Source organism: Muntiacus reevesi, chromosome 7 (assembly GCF_963930625.1).
Source record: "Muntiacus reevesi chromosome 7, mMunRee1.1, whole genome shotgun sequence".
Lineage (NCBI taxonomy): Eukaryota > Metazoa > Chordata > Mammalia > Artiodactyla > Cervidae > Muntiacus > Muntiacus reevesi.
In genome coordinates, this window is record NC_089255.1 from 56,153,337 (window position 1) to 56,170,622 (window position 17,286).

The following is a 17,286-nucleotide window of genomic DNA, read 5'->3' on the forward strand; positions in this document are numbered from 1 at the left end:
CATCCATTACAGATTAACTGAATTGAGATTGATTTCTTTTCATGGCTGAGTAATATTCCATTGTATATATGTACCACAACTTCATTATGCGTTCATCTGTTGATGGACATCTAGGTTGCTTCCATGTCCTGGCTATCATAAACAGGGCTGCAGTGAACACTGGGGTACGCGTGCCTTTTTGAATTATGGTTTTCTCAAGCTTCCCTGGTGGCTCAGACAGTAAAGTATCTGCCTCAATGCAGGAGACCTGGGTTTGATCCCTGGCTTAGGAAGATCCCCTGGAGAAGGAAATAACAACCCACTCCTTGCCTGGAGATTTTCTTGCCTGGAAAATCCCATGGACAGAGAAGCCTGGTAGGCTACAGTCCATGGGGTCACAAAGAGTCAGACATGACTGAGCAACTTTTCTTCTTTCTTTCTCAGGGTACATGCCCATTAGTGGGATTACTAGGTCATATTGTAGTCTTATTCCTATTTTTTAAAGGATGCTCCATAATGTTCTCTAGAGTAGCAATACCACTTTACATTCCTATCAACAGCATAAGAGATTTCCCTTCTCTCTGCACCCACTCCAGCATTTATTGTTTATTGATATTTTTAATGATGGCCATTCTGATGGGTGTGAGGTGGTATCTCATTATAGTTTTGATTTGCATTTCTCTAGTGATTAATGATATTGTGCACCTTTTCATGTGCCTCTTGGCCATTTGTATGTCTTATTTGGAAAAATGTCTGTGTGGGTCTTCTACCCAATTTTTGATTGAGTTGTGATATTAAGCTACATGATATTTTATGATATTAAGCTACATGAGCTGTGTATAAATTTTTGAAAGTAATCCCTTGTCAATCACATTGTTTATTAATATTTTCTCCCATTCTGTGGATTTTCTTTTTGTTTTGTTTATGGTTTCCTTTGCTGTATAGAAGTGTTTGAGTTAAATTAGGTCCCATTTGTTTATTTTCATTTTTATTTCCATAACTCTGGGAGGGGAATCAAAAAAGATAATGCTGTAATTTATGTCAGAGAGTGTTCTGCCTATGTTTTCCTCTAAGAGTTTTATAGTGTCTGATCTTACATTTAGGTCTTTAGTCCATTTTGAGCTTATTTTTGTGTATGGTGGTTGCCGGGGTCCAGCCCCAGCAGGATCCAGGGGAACCCTCAGGATGAACGGCATCGGCGAGAGAGAGACACATAGGACCGGCCTTGATGGGGCCAAGTCTGCCAGGGAGAGAGAGAGAAAAAAAAAAAAAAGAAAGAGACCAGACCAGGAATGTGCAGCAGAGTCTGGCAGTTGCTTTATTTTTCACTGTAGCCTTTTTACCCTAAGTTGGTACCTTTCTAAGGGGCAGATAAGCACACAGACTTAGTTTAACATTATATCAGCTTGTCCTTCAGGAAACCAGGTGTGCTCTGTATATTTTTTGTTTATGAGAGTCTTTTCCCATAGATCTTTTGTACATTATCTTTTGGCCTTGAGGTTAGCAAAAAACAGAAAAGTGGCAGTCTCATGGTACAGCAAGTTGTAACATAATAGAAATACAATCCTGTTAACATAAAAGAGAGTATTTTTGCAGAAATTCTCAGCTAAATTTATCTAAAAAGTTTAACACACAAAGACTCTGTGGCTCTGGAGAGGCAGCCCCTGTTTACCTCTCTTGGTTAAAATTAACAATTATCTTATTGTTTTTACACTAGGGCTAAACTGTTATTTTACTAGATCTTTAACTATGTTAACAATAGTTTCCACTGCACAACCTCAGCACATTAACATCAATCAAACGTTGATCTAATAACCACTTTTAAAACAATATTTTTTGTATTCTCTAATAGGGCTTCTTCACCCCCCAAAGGGCTCTGTGCCTATTAGGGTCTTTTTTTATGGTTAACCTCTATGTATAATATCTTTTGGCCTTCAGGCCTGTTGACAATTTATGACTTGCACCTGGTGCAACTTTAAGCAACTTCAGTAGCCAACCCTGTCTTTTTTGTGGTTAATCTATTTTCTTTCTATTAGGTGTCATCTCCATGGGAACTAGATAGGATTACATTTTTTACAGAACAGAAATGCAAAGGTTTGCAAAAACAGCAGATATGGCACAAAACATGCTCTTAGTCTAAAAGTTAATTACCTGCAAGAAGTCACCAGCTAATCTCTATCTAAACTATTTTTTATTAGGCGTATATGTGGCTATAATATTTGTGGGGCTTTTCTCACCCCGTGGAGGGACCTATGCTTAATAGTTTCTTTTGTTAGCGTACTGTGCTTAGGATGTTTAGAACAATCATGAGCATTTTGTGCAATGAGAGCACACATTTATCAAACAAGCCAGAATGCCAGCAAAAGGGTTTGAATTGAAGCATTTCCTTCATCCCTGGCCCCTTCATAGGGTACCAGTGTCCAGGAGATTTATTAGTTAGGGTTTTAAGTTGGCTCTCATTCAGTGAAAGGAGCAGGAGAGCTCTCGGCAGACAACACAAGAATCTGCAACAGGGCAAATAAGAACAACAGCAGAAAAGGGGGGAGGATATAGGATGGGGTAGAGGCCGAGGCCAACCTGGAGGGTCCCTTATCCTAGACGGCCTTGCCTGTCAGGTATTTTCCTCGTGACCTCATCATGGATGGGGTTCCGGATGGCCTTGCCTGCCCGGTATTTTCTTCATGACCTCGTCACGGGCGGGACCTCCCATAATGGCTCCCGACAGGTGGTAAAGAGTTTTCTAATTTCATTTTTTACATGTAGCTGTCCAGGTTTTCCAGCGCCATTTATTGAAGAGACTGACTTCCCTGCATTGTATAGTCTTGTCTCCTTTCAGTTCAGTCTCTTTGTCATGTCCAACTCTTTGCGACCCCATGGACTGCAACATGCCAGGCTTCCCTGTCCATTACAGCTCCTGGAGCTTGCTCAAATTTCTGTCCATTGAGTCAGTGATGCCATCCAACCATCCTGTACCATCCCCTTCTCCTCCTGTCTTCAATCCTTCCCAGCTTCATGGTCTTTTCCAATGAGTCAGCCCTTTGCATCAGGTGGCCAAAATATTGGAGCTTCAGCTTCAGCATCAGTCCTTCCAATGAATATTCAGGGCTGATTTCCTTTAGGATTGACTGGTTTGATCTCCTTGCAGTCCCAGTAACTCTCAAGAGTCTTCTTCAACACCACAGTTCAAAAGCATCAGTTATTTGGCGCTCTGCTTTCTTTATGGTCCAACTCTCACATCCATACATGACTACTGGAAAAACCAAAGCTTTGACCAGACGGACCTTTGTCAGCAAAGTAATATCTCTGCTTGTTAATATGCTGTCTAGGTTGGTCATAACTTTCCTTCCAAGGAGCAAGCATCTTTTAATTTCATGGCTGCAGTCACCATCTGCCATGATTTGGAGCCCAAGAAAATAAAGTCTGTCACTGTTTCCACTGTTTCCCCATCTATTTGCCATGAAATGATGGGACTGGATGCCATGATCTTAGTTTTTTGAATGTTAAGTTTTAAGCCAACTTTTTCACTCTCCTCTTTCACTTTCATCAAGAGGCTCTTTAGTTCCTCTTCGCTTTCTGCCATAAGGGTGGTGTCATGTGCGTATCTGAGGTTATTGATATTTCTCCTGGCAGTCTTAATTCCAGCTTGTGCTTCATCCAGCCTGGCATTTCACATGATGTACTCTGCATATAAGTTAAATAAAGCAGGGTGACAGTACACAGCCTTGATGTACTCCTTTCCCAATTTGGAACCAGTCCGTTGTTCCATGTCCAGTTCTAACTGTTGCTTCTTGACCTTGCCTCCTTTATCATAGATTGATTGACCATAGCTGTGTGCGTTTATTTCTGGGATCTCTGTCCTGTTCCAATGATTTGTATTTTCTATTTTTGTGCCAGTAACATACTGGATTTTTTGGTTTAACTTTTTACTTTGTATTGGTGTATAGCGATGAACAGTGTTGCAATAGTTTCAGGTGGACAGCAAAGGAACTCAGCCATACATATACATGTATCCATTCTCCCCCAAACTCCCTTCCCATCTCAGCTGCCACATATCATTGAGCAGAGTTCCTTGTACTAAAGAGTAGGACCTTGTTGGTTATCCATTTTAAATATAGCAGTAGGAGACACAGGAGGTGTGGGTTTGATACCTAGGTTGGGAAGATCCTTTGGAGGAGGGCATGGCAGCCTACTCCAGTATTCTTGCCTGGAGAATCCCCATGGACAGAGGAGCTTGGTGGGTTATAGTCCAGAGAGTCACAAAGGGTCAGACACAATTGAAGCAACTGGACACACATGCGTGTCCATGTCAGTCCCCAAATTCCTATCTCTTCCCCCTACTCTTGCCCCTGGCAAGCTTCAGTTTGTTCTCTTAGTCTGTGAGTCTGTTTCTGCTTTGTAAATAAGTTCATTTGTATCATTTTCTTTTTTTGTTTTGTAAATAAGTTTGTTGTATCATAAGGCATGTCATACAATGTTAATCCTTCTCTGTCTGACTTCATTCAATGTGACACTCTCTAAGTCCATCCATGTTGCTATAAATGGTGTTATCTCATCCTTTTTAATGGCTGAGTAATATTCCAGTGTATATGTGTGCCAAATCTTTTTTTTTTTTTTTTTGATGTCTGATCTTATTTATTTGTTACTCTTAGAACAACTCATTTTTGACTGGACTCAGACTTAGAAGTAGAAGCTCTCAGAGAGGACAGCCTCCGTCTCTTGGCAATCTGTTCCTGCCGTTTTTCTTTGGCCTCCTTCATTCTCTTGGCCAAAAGTTTAGCATATTCTGCAGCCTCTTCTTTGTTTTTCTTAGTACGCTGTTTCTTCAGAGCAATACGCCAGCGTTTGTGTTGCAGAACTCGTGGAGTCACGAGACGCTGAATCTTGGGTGCTTTAGTCCTAGGTTTCTTACCTTCTTTGTTTAGGGGCTTTCGCACAACATACTGGCGGACATCATCTTCTTTAGAGAGATTGAAAAGTTTGCGGATTCTGCTAGCTCTTTTGGGACCCAGGCGACGAGGCACTGTAGTATCAGTGAGTCCAGGAATATCCTTCTCCCCTTTTTTCACGATGATCAAGTTGAGAACACTCAGATTGGCATCCACAATGCAACCCCGTACAGATTTGCGCTTTCTCTCTCCAGTCCTCCTTGGTCTGTAACAGGAATGCCCCTTACTCAGGAGCAGGCGAACTCGGCCATGGGTCAAGACACCCTGCGTCATGGGGAAACCCTGCTTATCGTTCCCGCCACTGATTCGGACCACATAACCCTTCCATTCTTCACCCAGAGCGTCAGCAGCAACTTCTGTGGCCATACGCTTCTCGTAGAAGCTACGAAGTTTTCGTTCATCGTTCACTTCAATGAGCTTCTGACAGCCAGTGGCCGGGAAAGAGATGTTCAGCTTCATTCTGAAGTGGCCGACAGCCTCCGAGGCGCCACGAAAAAGAGCATGTGTACCAAATCTTTATCCATTCCTCTGTTGATTGGCATTTATGTCGCTTCCCTGTCCTGACTGTTTTAAATAGTGCTGCAGTGAATACTGGTGTGAATGCATCTTTTTGAATTATGATTTTCTTTGGGAAAATGCCCATGAGTGGGATTGCTGGATCATATGGTAGTTCTAATTTTAGTTTTGTAAAGAACCTGAATACTGCTCTCCATAGTGGCTATATCAATTTACATTCCCACCAACAGTGCAGGAGCATTTTCTTTTCTCCACACCCTCTCCATCATTTATTTGTTATAGACTTCATTGTTTTTTTTAACTGTATTTAATCAGAGGATAGTTGCTTTACTATGTTGTATTGCTTTTTGCTGTACAGTAACATGAATCAGCTGTAAGTATACATCTGTTCCCTCCCTCTTGAACCTCCCTCCCACCCCCACCATACCACCCATAAGATCATCACAGAGCACTGAGCTGAGTTGTCTCTGCCATACAGCTGCTTCCTGCTAGCTGTTTATTTTACGCATGGTAGTGTATGTATGTGAGTGCAACTGTCTCAATTCGTCCCACCCACTGCTCCCCCCGCTATTTCGGCAAGTCTGTTCTCTGCATCTGCATCTCTCTTCCTGCCCTGCAAATAGGTTCATTACTGCCATTTTTCTGGATTCCATATATATGCATTAATATATGATACTTAGCTCTTTCTGACTTGACTTCCCTCTGTATGACAGATCTAGGTTCATCCATCTCACTAGTACTGACTGTTTCATTCCTTTTCATGACTGAGTAATATTCCATTGTATATACATGTATCACAACTTCCTAATCCGTGCATCTGTCGATGGACATCTGGATTGCTTCCATGTCCTGGCTATTGGAAATAGTGCTGTTTTGAACATTGGGGTACTTGTGTCTTTGTCAGTTACAGGTTTTCTCTGCATATAAGCCCAGTAGTGGGATTGCTGGGTCATGTGGTAGTTTTATTCCTAGTTTTTAAGGAATCTCAACCCTCTTCTCCATAGCGGTTCTATCAACATACATTGCCAACAACAGGGTAGGAGGGTTCCCTTTTCTCCACACCCTCTCCAGCATTTCTTTTTCGTATATATTTTTATGATGGCCATTCTGATCGGTGTGAGGTGATACCTCATTGTAGTTTTGACTTGAATTTCTCTAATAATTGCCTCAGCATAAAGAATCCACTGCAGTGCAGGAGATGTCACTTGGATCCCTAGGTCAAGAAGATCACCTCAAGTAGGAAATGGCAACTGGTTTCAATATTCCTGCCTTGGAAATTCCATGGACCGAGGAGCCCAGCAGGCTACAGTCCACGGCGTCCCAAAGAGTTGGACACGACCGAGTGACTGCACACACACAGCACACAGAGTCCCTTCCTTCCTGCAGCCATCACAGGTGGGGAAGGTCAGATTATCTCCCTGTGAGCTGAACAAAGTTCTTTAGCAGTCAGGCAGAGGAGCTGGGTCTTCTGAGGTAGGGCCTTAGGTAGAATTATAACAACAACAGGAAAAGCAAGTCAAAGAAACAGTTCCAAGATGGAATCAGAATTGCTTCTTCTCTGTCATATTCCCTGGTGGCTCAGATGGTAAAGCCTTTACCTGCAATGAGGGAGACCTGGGTTCGATCCCTGTGTTGGGAAGATCTCCTGGAGAAGGAAATGGCAACCCACTCCAGTACTCTTGCCTAGAAAATCCCGTGGACGGAGGAGCCTGGTGGGCTGCTCTTCATGGGGTCGCAAAGAGTCGGACACGACTGAGCAACTTCACTTTTCTGTCATATTCACACGGTGCATCCTTTTCCTTCCTTTTACTTTTAGTCTGTGGGTATCATATTAAAATAATTTTTGTAGGCAGCATATATTTAGGTCATGCTTTTTCCTCCAGTCTGCTTCTGCCTCAAAGTTGAGGTACTGAAACATGGACCTGGTAAACTATGGCCTGGTAGACTTTCTGATTTTGTAAAAAAGCATTTAATTGGAACATAACCACATCCATTTCTTAACATATTGACTATGGCTTCTTTTGTGCTACAATAGCAGAGTTAACATAATTGCAACAGAGACTTTGTAACTTGGCAAAAGGTCAACTATTTTCCATCTGGTCCTTTGAGAAAAGTTTTCATGGTTTTGGTTTACACTTTTACATCTAATATAATTATCCGTATGGTTGGTTTACTGTCTTGCTATTCTCTCATCCATCCTTTGCTCTCTTTTTTCTCTATTGCTTCTGTCCTTTGGACTAGTGAAAACTTTTTTTTAAAATTTCACCTTATTTCCCCCCTTGGCTTAGTAGTTATAACTTTATTTTGTGTTATTTTACTTCAGCTTATACTGTGTATTCTTAGCACAGCCTGCCTTCAAGCAATACACCATTTTATACACAGTGTAAGAACTTTGACCGTGTACCTTCATTCTCCTGTTCTGGCATTTTTTATATTGTTATCATGTATTTCACCAGTATGAATTATAAAACCAGAAATTTTTTTTCACTTTTTACTAAAGCCATCAACTGTCTATTAAAGGGAGGTATATAGTGAGGTAAATGTCTTTGTATAATTTCCCAATATACTTACCACTGCTGTTGTTCTTCACTCTTTTCTGTAGATCCAGACCTCCGTATGGTACCATTTTGTTTTGACTTGAAGGACTGACTTCCTTTACATTATTTTTTTTTTGCCCCACCCCCCTACATTATTTTGACTTTTCTCATATATGGTTCTGCTGGTGACAAATTCTTTGATGTTATGCATATTTCAGTCTGTATTTCATGTTTAAAGGAGCAAACAATCACATGTTTGTTGGTTGGATTTGGATTTTCCCCTCCATTTTATTCAGATATAAGTGGAATACAATATCAGTTTAGGTGTACAACATAGTGATTTTATATGTAGTAATTTATATTTATGTAAAATGTTCTCACAATAAGTTTAGTTGACATTCACGACCTCACATAGTTAACAAATTTTTTCCTTAAAGACCGCCTCTCTTAGCAGCTTACAAATTAGCAATGCAGTGTTATCAGCTTTATTCCTCAAGGTGTACATTACATCCACAGGACTTATTGTGTAACTGGAAGTTTGTACCTTTTCACCATCTTCTTCTACTTCCCCTACCACCAGCCACCTCTTCTGGCTCCCACCAATCAGTTATCTGTGAGTTTGAGGGTTTTATTTTATTTTTTATTAGTTTTTAATGCAGTATAGTTGCTTAATAATGTTTTAGTTATACAGAAAATATCATGTTCATGTTTACGTATGTCCCTTGTTGTTTGGACACCATAGAACATTGACTAGAGTTCCCAGTTCACTAGGTTCTCATTATTTATCTGTTTTATGCATAGTATCAATAGTATATATATGTCAATCCAAATCGCTCAGTTCATCTCACCCAGCTACCACCCACCTTGGCGTCCATAGATTTATTCTCTGTTTGTGTCTGTTCGTCTGTGTGCAAATAGGATCATCTATACCATTTTCCTAGTTCCACGCATATGTGTTTATGTATGATGTTTGTTTTTCTGTTTCTGACATACTGAACTCTGTATGACAGTCTCTAGGTCCATCCTCGGTGCTGCAGATGACACAATCTCTGTCCTTTTTCTGAGTAACATTCCACTGTGTACATGTACCACATCTTCTTTATCCATTTCTCTGTTCTTGGACATTTATGTTGCTCCCCTCTCTGGGGTATTGTAAATAGTGCTGCAGTGAACAATGGTGTGGATGTATCTTTTGAATTATGATTTTCGTTGTGTATATGTCCAGAGTGGGGTGGCAGGGTCATATGGTAGTTCTATTTTAGTATTTTAAGGAATCTCCCTACTGTTATTCATAGTGGCTGTATCAGTTTACATCCCTACAAACAGTGTAGGAACATTCCCATTCCTTCTACAGCATTTATTGGTTGTAGATAGTTTTTTTTTTTTTTACTCTTTTTAATCGGGTAGTGGCTTTACACTGTCGTATTGGTTTCTGCTGTACAACATCATGACTCAGCTGTAAGTATCCATATATTCTCTGCCTCTTGAGCCTCCCTCCACCCCCTCACCATCCCACCCATAAGATCATCACAGACCACTGAGCTGAGTTGCTATGCTATACACCTGCTTCCTGCTAGCTAGCTATCTTACACAGTGTATATATGTGTAGTGTATATATGTCAGTGCTGCTCTGTTAATTCATCCCAGCCTCTCCTTCAACCACTGTGTCCACAAGTCCCTTTCTACATCTGCATCTCTAATTCTGCCCTGCAAATATGTTCATCAGTACCATCTTTCTAGATTCCATTTATATGCATTAGTATGTGATACTTGTTTATCTCTTTCTGGCATAATTCACTCTGTATGACAGACTTTAGGTTCATTCACATCACTACAACTGACTCAATTTCATTCCTTTTTATGACTGAGTAATATTTCTCTCTGTGTGTGTTTGTGTATCACAACTTCTTTATCCATGCATCTGTTGATGGACATCTAGGTTGCTTCCCTGTTCTGGCTATTAGAAATAATGCTGCTGTGAACAGTGGAGTACATGTGTCTTTTCCAGTTATGGTTTTCTCTTCATATATGCCCAGTATGCCCAGTAGTGGGATTACTGGGTCTTATGGTAGTTTTATTCCTAGTTTTCTAAGGAATCTCCATACTCTGCTCCATAATGGCTATGTCACTGTATACTGGCACCAACAGGGTAGGAGTGTTCCCTTTTCTTCACATCTACTCCGGCATTTGTTGTTTGTAAATGTTTTTATGATGGCCATTCTGACTGGTGTTAGGTGTGATTCCTCATTGTATCATTGATTTGTATTTCTCCAATAACTGGACTTCCTGGATGACTCAGTTAGAGAAGGCAATGGCAACCCACTCCAGTACACTTGCCTGGGAAATCCCATGGACGGAGGAGCCTGGTGGGCTACAGTCCATGGGGTCTCGAGGAGTCGGACATGACTGAGCGACTTCACTTTCACTTTTCACTTTCATGCACTGGAGAAGGAAATGGCAACCCACTCCAGTGTTCTTGCCTGGAGAATCCCAGGGATGGGAGCCTGGTGGGCTGCCATCTGTGGGGTCACACATAGTCAGACACGACTGATGTGACTTAGCAACAGCAGCAGCAGAATGACTCAGTGGTAAAGAATTCACTGCAGTGCAAGAGATGCAGGTTGGATCCCTGGATCAGGAAGATTTTCTCAGTTAGGAAATGGCAACCAATGAAGTATTCTTGCCTGGAAAATTCCATGGACAGAAGAACCCAGCGGGCTACTCTCCATGGGGTCCCAAAGGGTCAGACACAATTGAGCAAATGTGCACACATAGCGCAAACTATCTCATGCTTCCTGCAGCCAGTCACAGGCGAGGATGGTCAGATTATCTCCCTGTGAGCTGAAGAAAGGCACTTTAGCCCAACAGTCAGGCAGAGTAGCTGGGTTTACTGAGGCAGGGATTTATGTATGATTATAGAAACAACATCGATGAAAAACAAGTCAAATAAACCATTCCAATATGGAGTCAGAATTGCTTCTTCTCTGCCATATTTGCATAGTGTATATTTTCCATCCTTTTATATTTAATCTGTGAAAATGAAAGTCGCTCAGTTGTGTCTGATTCTTAGTGACCTCATGGACTGTAGCCCACTAGGCTCCTCTTTCCATTGAATTCTCCAGGCAAGGATACTGGAATGGGTATCTGTTCCTTTCTCCAGGGGATTTTCCCAACCCAGGGATCAAACCCAGGTCTTCCACATTTCAGGCAGATTCTTTACCATCTGAGCCCTTTTATCTGCGGATATCATATTAAAATATTTTTTATAGATTCATGTCAATGTATGGCAAAAACCACTACAATATTGTAAAGTAGTTGGCCTCCAACTAATAATAATAAGTGGAAAAAAATAAAAATAAATAAAATATTTTTTATAGGCAGCATATTTTTAGGTCATGAATTTTTTCCCCCGTGAAGTAGAATTATTTCTACTTCTGCCTTTGAAATGAGGTTCTTAAACAAGGGACTAGTAAACTATGGCCTTGTTTGTCGTAAATAACATTTTATTAGAACAGAACCACATCCATTTCTTTGTGTATTGTGTGGGGTTGCTTTTGTGCTACAACAGCAGAGTTAACCTAGTTGCAGCAGAAACTTTGTAACTTGCAAAGGTCAACTATTTACTATCTGGCCCTTTAAGAAACTTGCTGATCTTTCGTTTACACCTTTATATCTGTTGTAATTCTTCATATGGTTGGTTTAAATCTACTGTCTTGCTGTTGTCTCATCTGTCCCTTGTTCCCTTTCCTCTTTTCCTGCTATCTTTTGACTAGTGAAAGTTTTTTTGTTTTGTTTAATAATTTCACCTTGCTTCCTTTCTTGGCTTAGTAATCATAACTAATTTTTGTGTTGTTTAACTTTAGTTTATACTATGTATCTTCATCACAGTCTACCTTCAAGCATTACATCTTTTATACACAGTGTAAGAACTTGGACAATTCACTTTCCTTCTCATCTCCTGGTCTTTTAGCTATTGTTTTCATGTATTATATTTCACCAATACATATATTATAAAACCAGGAATGTTTTTATTACTTTTGCTTCAAGCAATCAGTTGTCTTTTTTTTTTTTTATCAGTTGTCTTTTAAAGAGATGTAATAGTGAGGTAAATGTCTTTATATCATTTCCCATTATACTTACTACTACTGGTGCTCTTCACTGTTTCATGTAGATCCATACTTTAATCTGGTACCATTTTCTTTTGACTTGAAGGATTTCCTTTACATTCCTTTCACATTTCTTGTATATGGTTCCTCTGGTGACAAATCTTTTAATGTTATACATATTTCAGTCTTTATTTCATGTTTAGGGGGAGCAGGCAATCACTTGTTTGCTGGTTAGATTTGGATTTTTTTCCTCCAGTTTTATTGAGATATAATTGGAATATAACATCAGTTTTAGGTGTGCAACATAGTGATTTTATATCTATTAATGTGTATATATATATATATAAAATGCAAAATGATTATCACAGTAAGTTTAGTTAACTTCCATCACCTCGTAAAGTTAACAGATTTTTTTCCTGTGATGAGAAATTTTAAGACCTACTGTCTTAGCAGCTTACAGTTCTGCAATGCAGTGTTATCAATTATACTCAGAAAGGTGTACATTATATCTTCAGGACTTTCAGTATAGCTAGAATTTTGTACCTTTTCACCACCTTCTTCTACTTTCCCCACCAATAGCCACCTCCTCTGACCACTACCAATCCGTTCTCTTTATCCATGAGTTTGGGGGTTTTATTTATTTTTTATTAATTTTTTTGATGTTGTACCTTTTTATTCCAAATCTACCTTGCTTAACAAACTGCCCCCTATCTCTTATTTGGTGACATCTTATTTGATGACACATAGAAACAGTCTTGATATCAACCTATGTTACAGGTTCGCTTTGCTATTTCTTTGGTCTGAGAAAATATTGGGGCTTACATTTAGAAAAATAAATGAAAGGATAGACTGACAGAACTATTATATTTTATTTAAAGGTTTTAAAAGATACAGGGCAGAGCTCACAAAAGTTAGCTGAATCATTAAAAACCATAAAGTTGGAGAACGGTTTTTTAAAAAAAGTGGACACCAAAATAGCTTTAAGAAAGCGGATAACCTGTAAGTCTTTTAAATTACTGAAGAAAGCAAAAGAAGGCTTAAAATCTGAAGGTTAAAAGTTATATTTATAAACATGCTAAAGAACACATTAAAAGAAATAAAAAAGAATGAAGAAAATATACTGTGTCTTAATCCTATTATATGTCTTATCCTATTATATTGTTTTCATGGGATTCTACAGTCCACTTTAATAATATTCATACAACAAAAACAATAACTGAAAGAGCTTCAACACTCTTTGGAGCTGGCTATTACAGAATTCATCCTGTATATAGGGTATATGCATGAAAAACGTCCTGGACACTCAGAATATCTGCAAACATGAAACTGTTTCTCCAAATTGCACTTCTTGGTCTTGAATCTGGTAGAGTAGGGGTCAGCTACAACTTAAAGCTTACCATTGTGGGATGGGAGAGCAATTTGAAGTCAAAGGGCACTTTGCTATAGTTAAATATTCTGTAAGCTTCTCCTCAATGCCACATATCTACTGAGAATTAAAGAGTAAGTGAAATTTTCTAACCAGTTATAAGAATCCACATAATAAAGGGTAATCACTACAGGATTTATACATACTCAGTTTTCTTAAACCCATAGATTTTATTATAGAAAGAAGAAAGAAAATGGCATTAATAGATCAAGCACATGAATTCCAGAATACTGAATTCCTTTTCCTCTTTTTTTTTTTTTAATTTCTTTTCCTCTTGCTTAACAACCAGTTATATCCAAGGACTGTAAAATTACATCCATGACAAAAATTTTAGTGCTTTGCATATTGTCAAAGAAAGACCAATATCCTTGCCTGAGTGTCCCATTAACTTTCACCTAGAGCTGTTCTTTTTAACTGTCTATAAAAGTTTCTTTTCAAATAATATATTAATTATAACAACTGGGAAGAGCAGTGTGAGGACCTGAATACTTCAGCCAAGTAGTGAAGACAACAAACTTCCTTCAAACCTGCTCTCGTGCCGGGATTTTTATATACTTAAATAACCTTTTTCTCTCACTTTTGCAGGGCTACCAGAAGAGAGTGGCATTTCTTGGCCATCACAAGTCTCAGGTAGAATCTTCTCTGTTCCTCAATGTTTGGACAAAGGCTTCTGGACATGAAGTTCATGCCTCTGATAACTCAGTCTCGTTCTCAATAAGAGAGATCTCCAATTCAGGTAAAAGTCACTGAAAGACATCCAGAATGTAGGAAGCACTGTTTGATGCCTCTAGTGATTAGTGGATTAAGGACATCAGCCTTTTCTTTAACCCCAGCAGCTGTTAGGCAGTTTAGCTTTAGACAGAGAGGCCAATTCTTGACACAACAAAACTGCCATCTGACAAAGGGCTCTGCTCCTTTCTATGGTTGTTACTTCCTGCTTCCAGCCGTACAGAACCAGAGCAGCTGTTTTGTGAAGCAGTTCAAGTGAGCAGGCAGTCAGTTCTGCTAGGCTCCGGATTGCAAATGCATAGATATCCTCTATTGAATTGTTATTGATTTGCTCAGGTTTTTCTGCTTCCAACTGTTTTTCTCCTTCTTCCTCTCTTCCAATGGTTTCCATCTCTTCCAGAGATGTCCTGATCCATTCATAGGCTGTATATCTTGCCCTGGCAAGTTTCTGTGGTTTGGAGGAGATATGCAGCTGAGAAAATAGCTCTGTTATCTCTTCAGTAAAGTCTTCATTCCCTTTCTTCTCTTCTTCTTAGAACTCTGCTAGGGAAAATGCTTCTTTAAGTTGCTCCAGTTCAAGTTTTAGAGTCTCTAATTCTTCTCCACTTAGAGAATTAAGAATAGATTTCACCTTTATTTCACTTTCTTGAGAGAGCATCTCCAGAGCTTCTATATGTGAAAGGCCTTGAAATTCATCAAAGGGTAGCCCATAATGAATTTTCTTGTCTGTTTCCATGTAACTTCTTTGGAAGTTCATAGCTCTTCTTTCTCCTTTGCCTCTTGTAAAACCTGAGAGTGTAGATCAGAAGTCTGGTTCATCAGACCCTTGGTTCTTTTAAATCCAGGATCCCCTTCTGCTGTTACATCCATTGTCTTTTTTCCAGTGAATTCTAAGGCATCCAAACTCCCACTGATAACACTCTCCTGTGCTCTGAACAGCAGTAGAGATGGTCGAGAATACCCCAAATGGCCCACTCATTGGAGAGGAGTTTCCATTCTCTTTGGCATTTGTCTCTCCTGTTGCATACTGGACTTCAGTTGAAATTTCACTGGGACTAGGGATTCCAAGGGAGGTCTCTGCCTTCTCAATGACATTTGAAATACCTTGTCCTACCTGAGGCTGAAGAGAGCAAGGACTTGCCCCACTTGCCCCTGTAGCCCCATCCAGACTTGGGTACATCTTTGGAAACAGTCTCTTGGCCTGCAGCCTGTGATGCCTGAATAGGGAGAACTTCTGTGTCAAGGTCATGGAAGGTTTGAACTCTGGTCTTTTCTGAGTAGAAGCTATAGATTCTGATTTACTCTGACTTGGCATTTTGGTCAACTGACTCAAAATTCTTGTCTGGCTTACAGTTCTCATCTTCATGGATGGGAGTTGCTTCAGTTATCACTGAAGTTTCAAGATCATCTTTATCCGACTTGACTGGATCATTGCCCAGGCCACCTCCTCCCTCACCGCAGCCACAGCCTCCTCCAAGGAGCTGCTCCTACTTATTTTTTATTAATTTTTAACGCAGCATAGTTGCTTTATAGTGTTTTAGTTTCTGTTGTACAGAAAGTGAATCAGCAACATGTTTATATATGTCCCCTGTTATTGGATTTCCTTCCCATTTAGGTCACCATAGACCATTGAGTAGAGTTCCCCGAGCATTTCACTAGGTTCTCATTATTTATGTATTTTGTGTATAGTACCAATAGTACACATATGTCAGTCCGAATTTCCCGGTTCATTCCACCTCACCTCCTCCATCTTGGTGTCCATACGTTTGTTCTCTGTATATGTCTGTGTGCAAATAGGATCATCTATACTATTTTCCTAGATTCCACGTCCATGAGTTAGTATACAATATTTGCTTTTCTCTTTCTGACATACTGAACTCTGTATGACTGTCTGTAGGTTCACCCATGTCTCTGCAAATGACACAGTTTCTTTCCTTTTTCTAAGTAATATTCCATTGTGTATTTGTACCACATCTTCTTTATCTTTTCACCTGTTGATGGAAATTTACCTTGCTCCCCTCTCCTGGATATTGTAACAGTGCTGCAGTGAACAATGGTGTGGATGTATCTTTTGAATTATGGTTTTCATTGTGTATTTGCCCAGAAGTGGGATTGCAGGGTCATATGGTAGTTCTATTTTTTTTTTTTTGCATACAAACAACACATTTATTTTTAACTGAAAGCAAAAGATAATAAAAGAATGATAAATATTCCATAGATTTGAATTTACCAAATGAAAATGTTTGATTCTTTTAGCAAATTAATAGGTATGTCTTCAATGTTAATGTTTAGGGTGTTTACCTCACCTCTGTGAGCATTATTCTAATTAACATTTTAAATCTTGGAAAAAGAGCTAAAATCAACACAGGGAATTTAACAGAGTTAAGTGAAAGTTACACATTCATAAAGCAAATATTAACTATAGGAAGGTATGAGCTGAGTCAGACAACTCAGTAGTAATTCTTTTGAAAAGATCTAAGAACTTAGGCAATAAGTTCAAGGTAAGACAAAAAGGTGTGGTAAATATGTTTTCAATACATATACTTTAACCTAGTTAATTAGCACATGGGGATTAATCTACAATTGAGTGTTGAGATCTACCTATTATATTTAAAAATGAATATCACCTCAATGGTAAAATCTTTGCTAGATACTGCAGAGAATGAAAAGCAAGGAAAAACGTATATTCCCTAGAAGAATAATCATTGTGGGAGGTCGTAGGAAACTTGAGTGAAGTGTCAAGTACACTAATAGTAAAAATACCAAGTAGATTCAGAAGTGAGAAAAATGCCTTCAAAAGAATGTTTAGATCAGCCAGCTTGAAGTGTATCAACAAATTATGTATAGGAAATATTATATATAGAAAGTCTCAGCTCAGAACTCCTTTCTTATTTGAATAGGTTATAGAAGAAAGGCTAGTTTGCAAAGCAATATAAAAAAGGAAAACAAAAGGAGATTGATAGGTTGGAAGAAAACAAAAGAATAAAATTACTGAATGTTTTGATTCCTGGAACATTAAGGAAACAGAAAAGTCATGAATTATTCAA

The 17,286-nt window shown here is 39.2% G+C and overlaps 1 protein-coding gene and 1 pseudogene across 1 annotated transcript; both read right to left on the minus strand.

Annotated features, from left to right (window-relative positions):
• Positions 1-4,599: 4,599 nt before the first annotated feature.
• Positions 4,600-5,409, minus strand: LOC136171769 (small ribosomal subunit protein eS6-like). Its single transcript, XM_065940733.1, has one exon. The coding sequence runs from the start codon at positions 5,382-5,384 to the stop codon at positions 4,635-4,637; it is 750 nt and encodes a 249-aa protein (XP_065796805.1). The 5' UTR covers positions 5,385-5,409; the 3' UTR covers positions 4,600-4,634.
• Positions 5,410-13,975: 8,566 nt separating this feature from the next.
• Positions 13,976-15,989, minus strand: LOC136172628 (protein FAM114A2 pseudogene; annotated as a pseudogene).
• Positions 15,990-17,286: the final 1,297 nt, after the last annotated feature.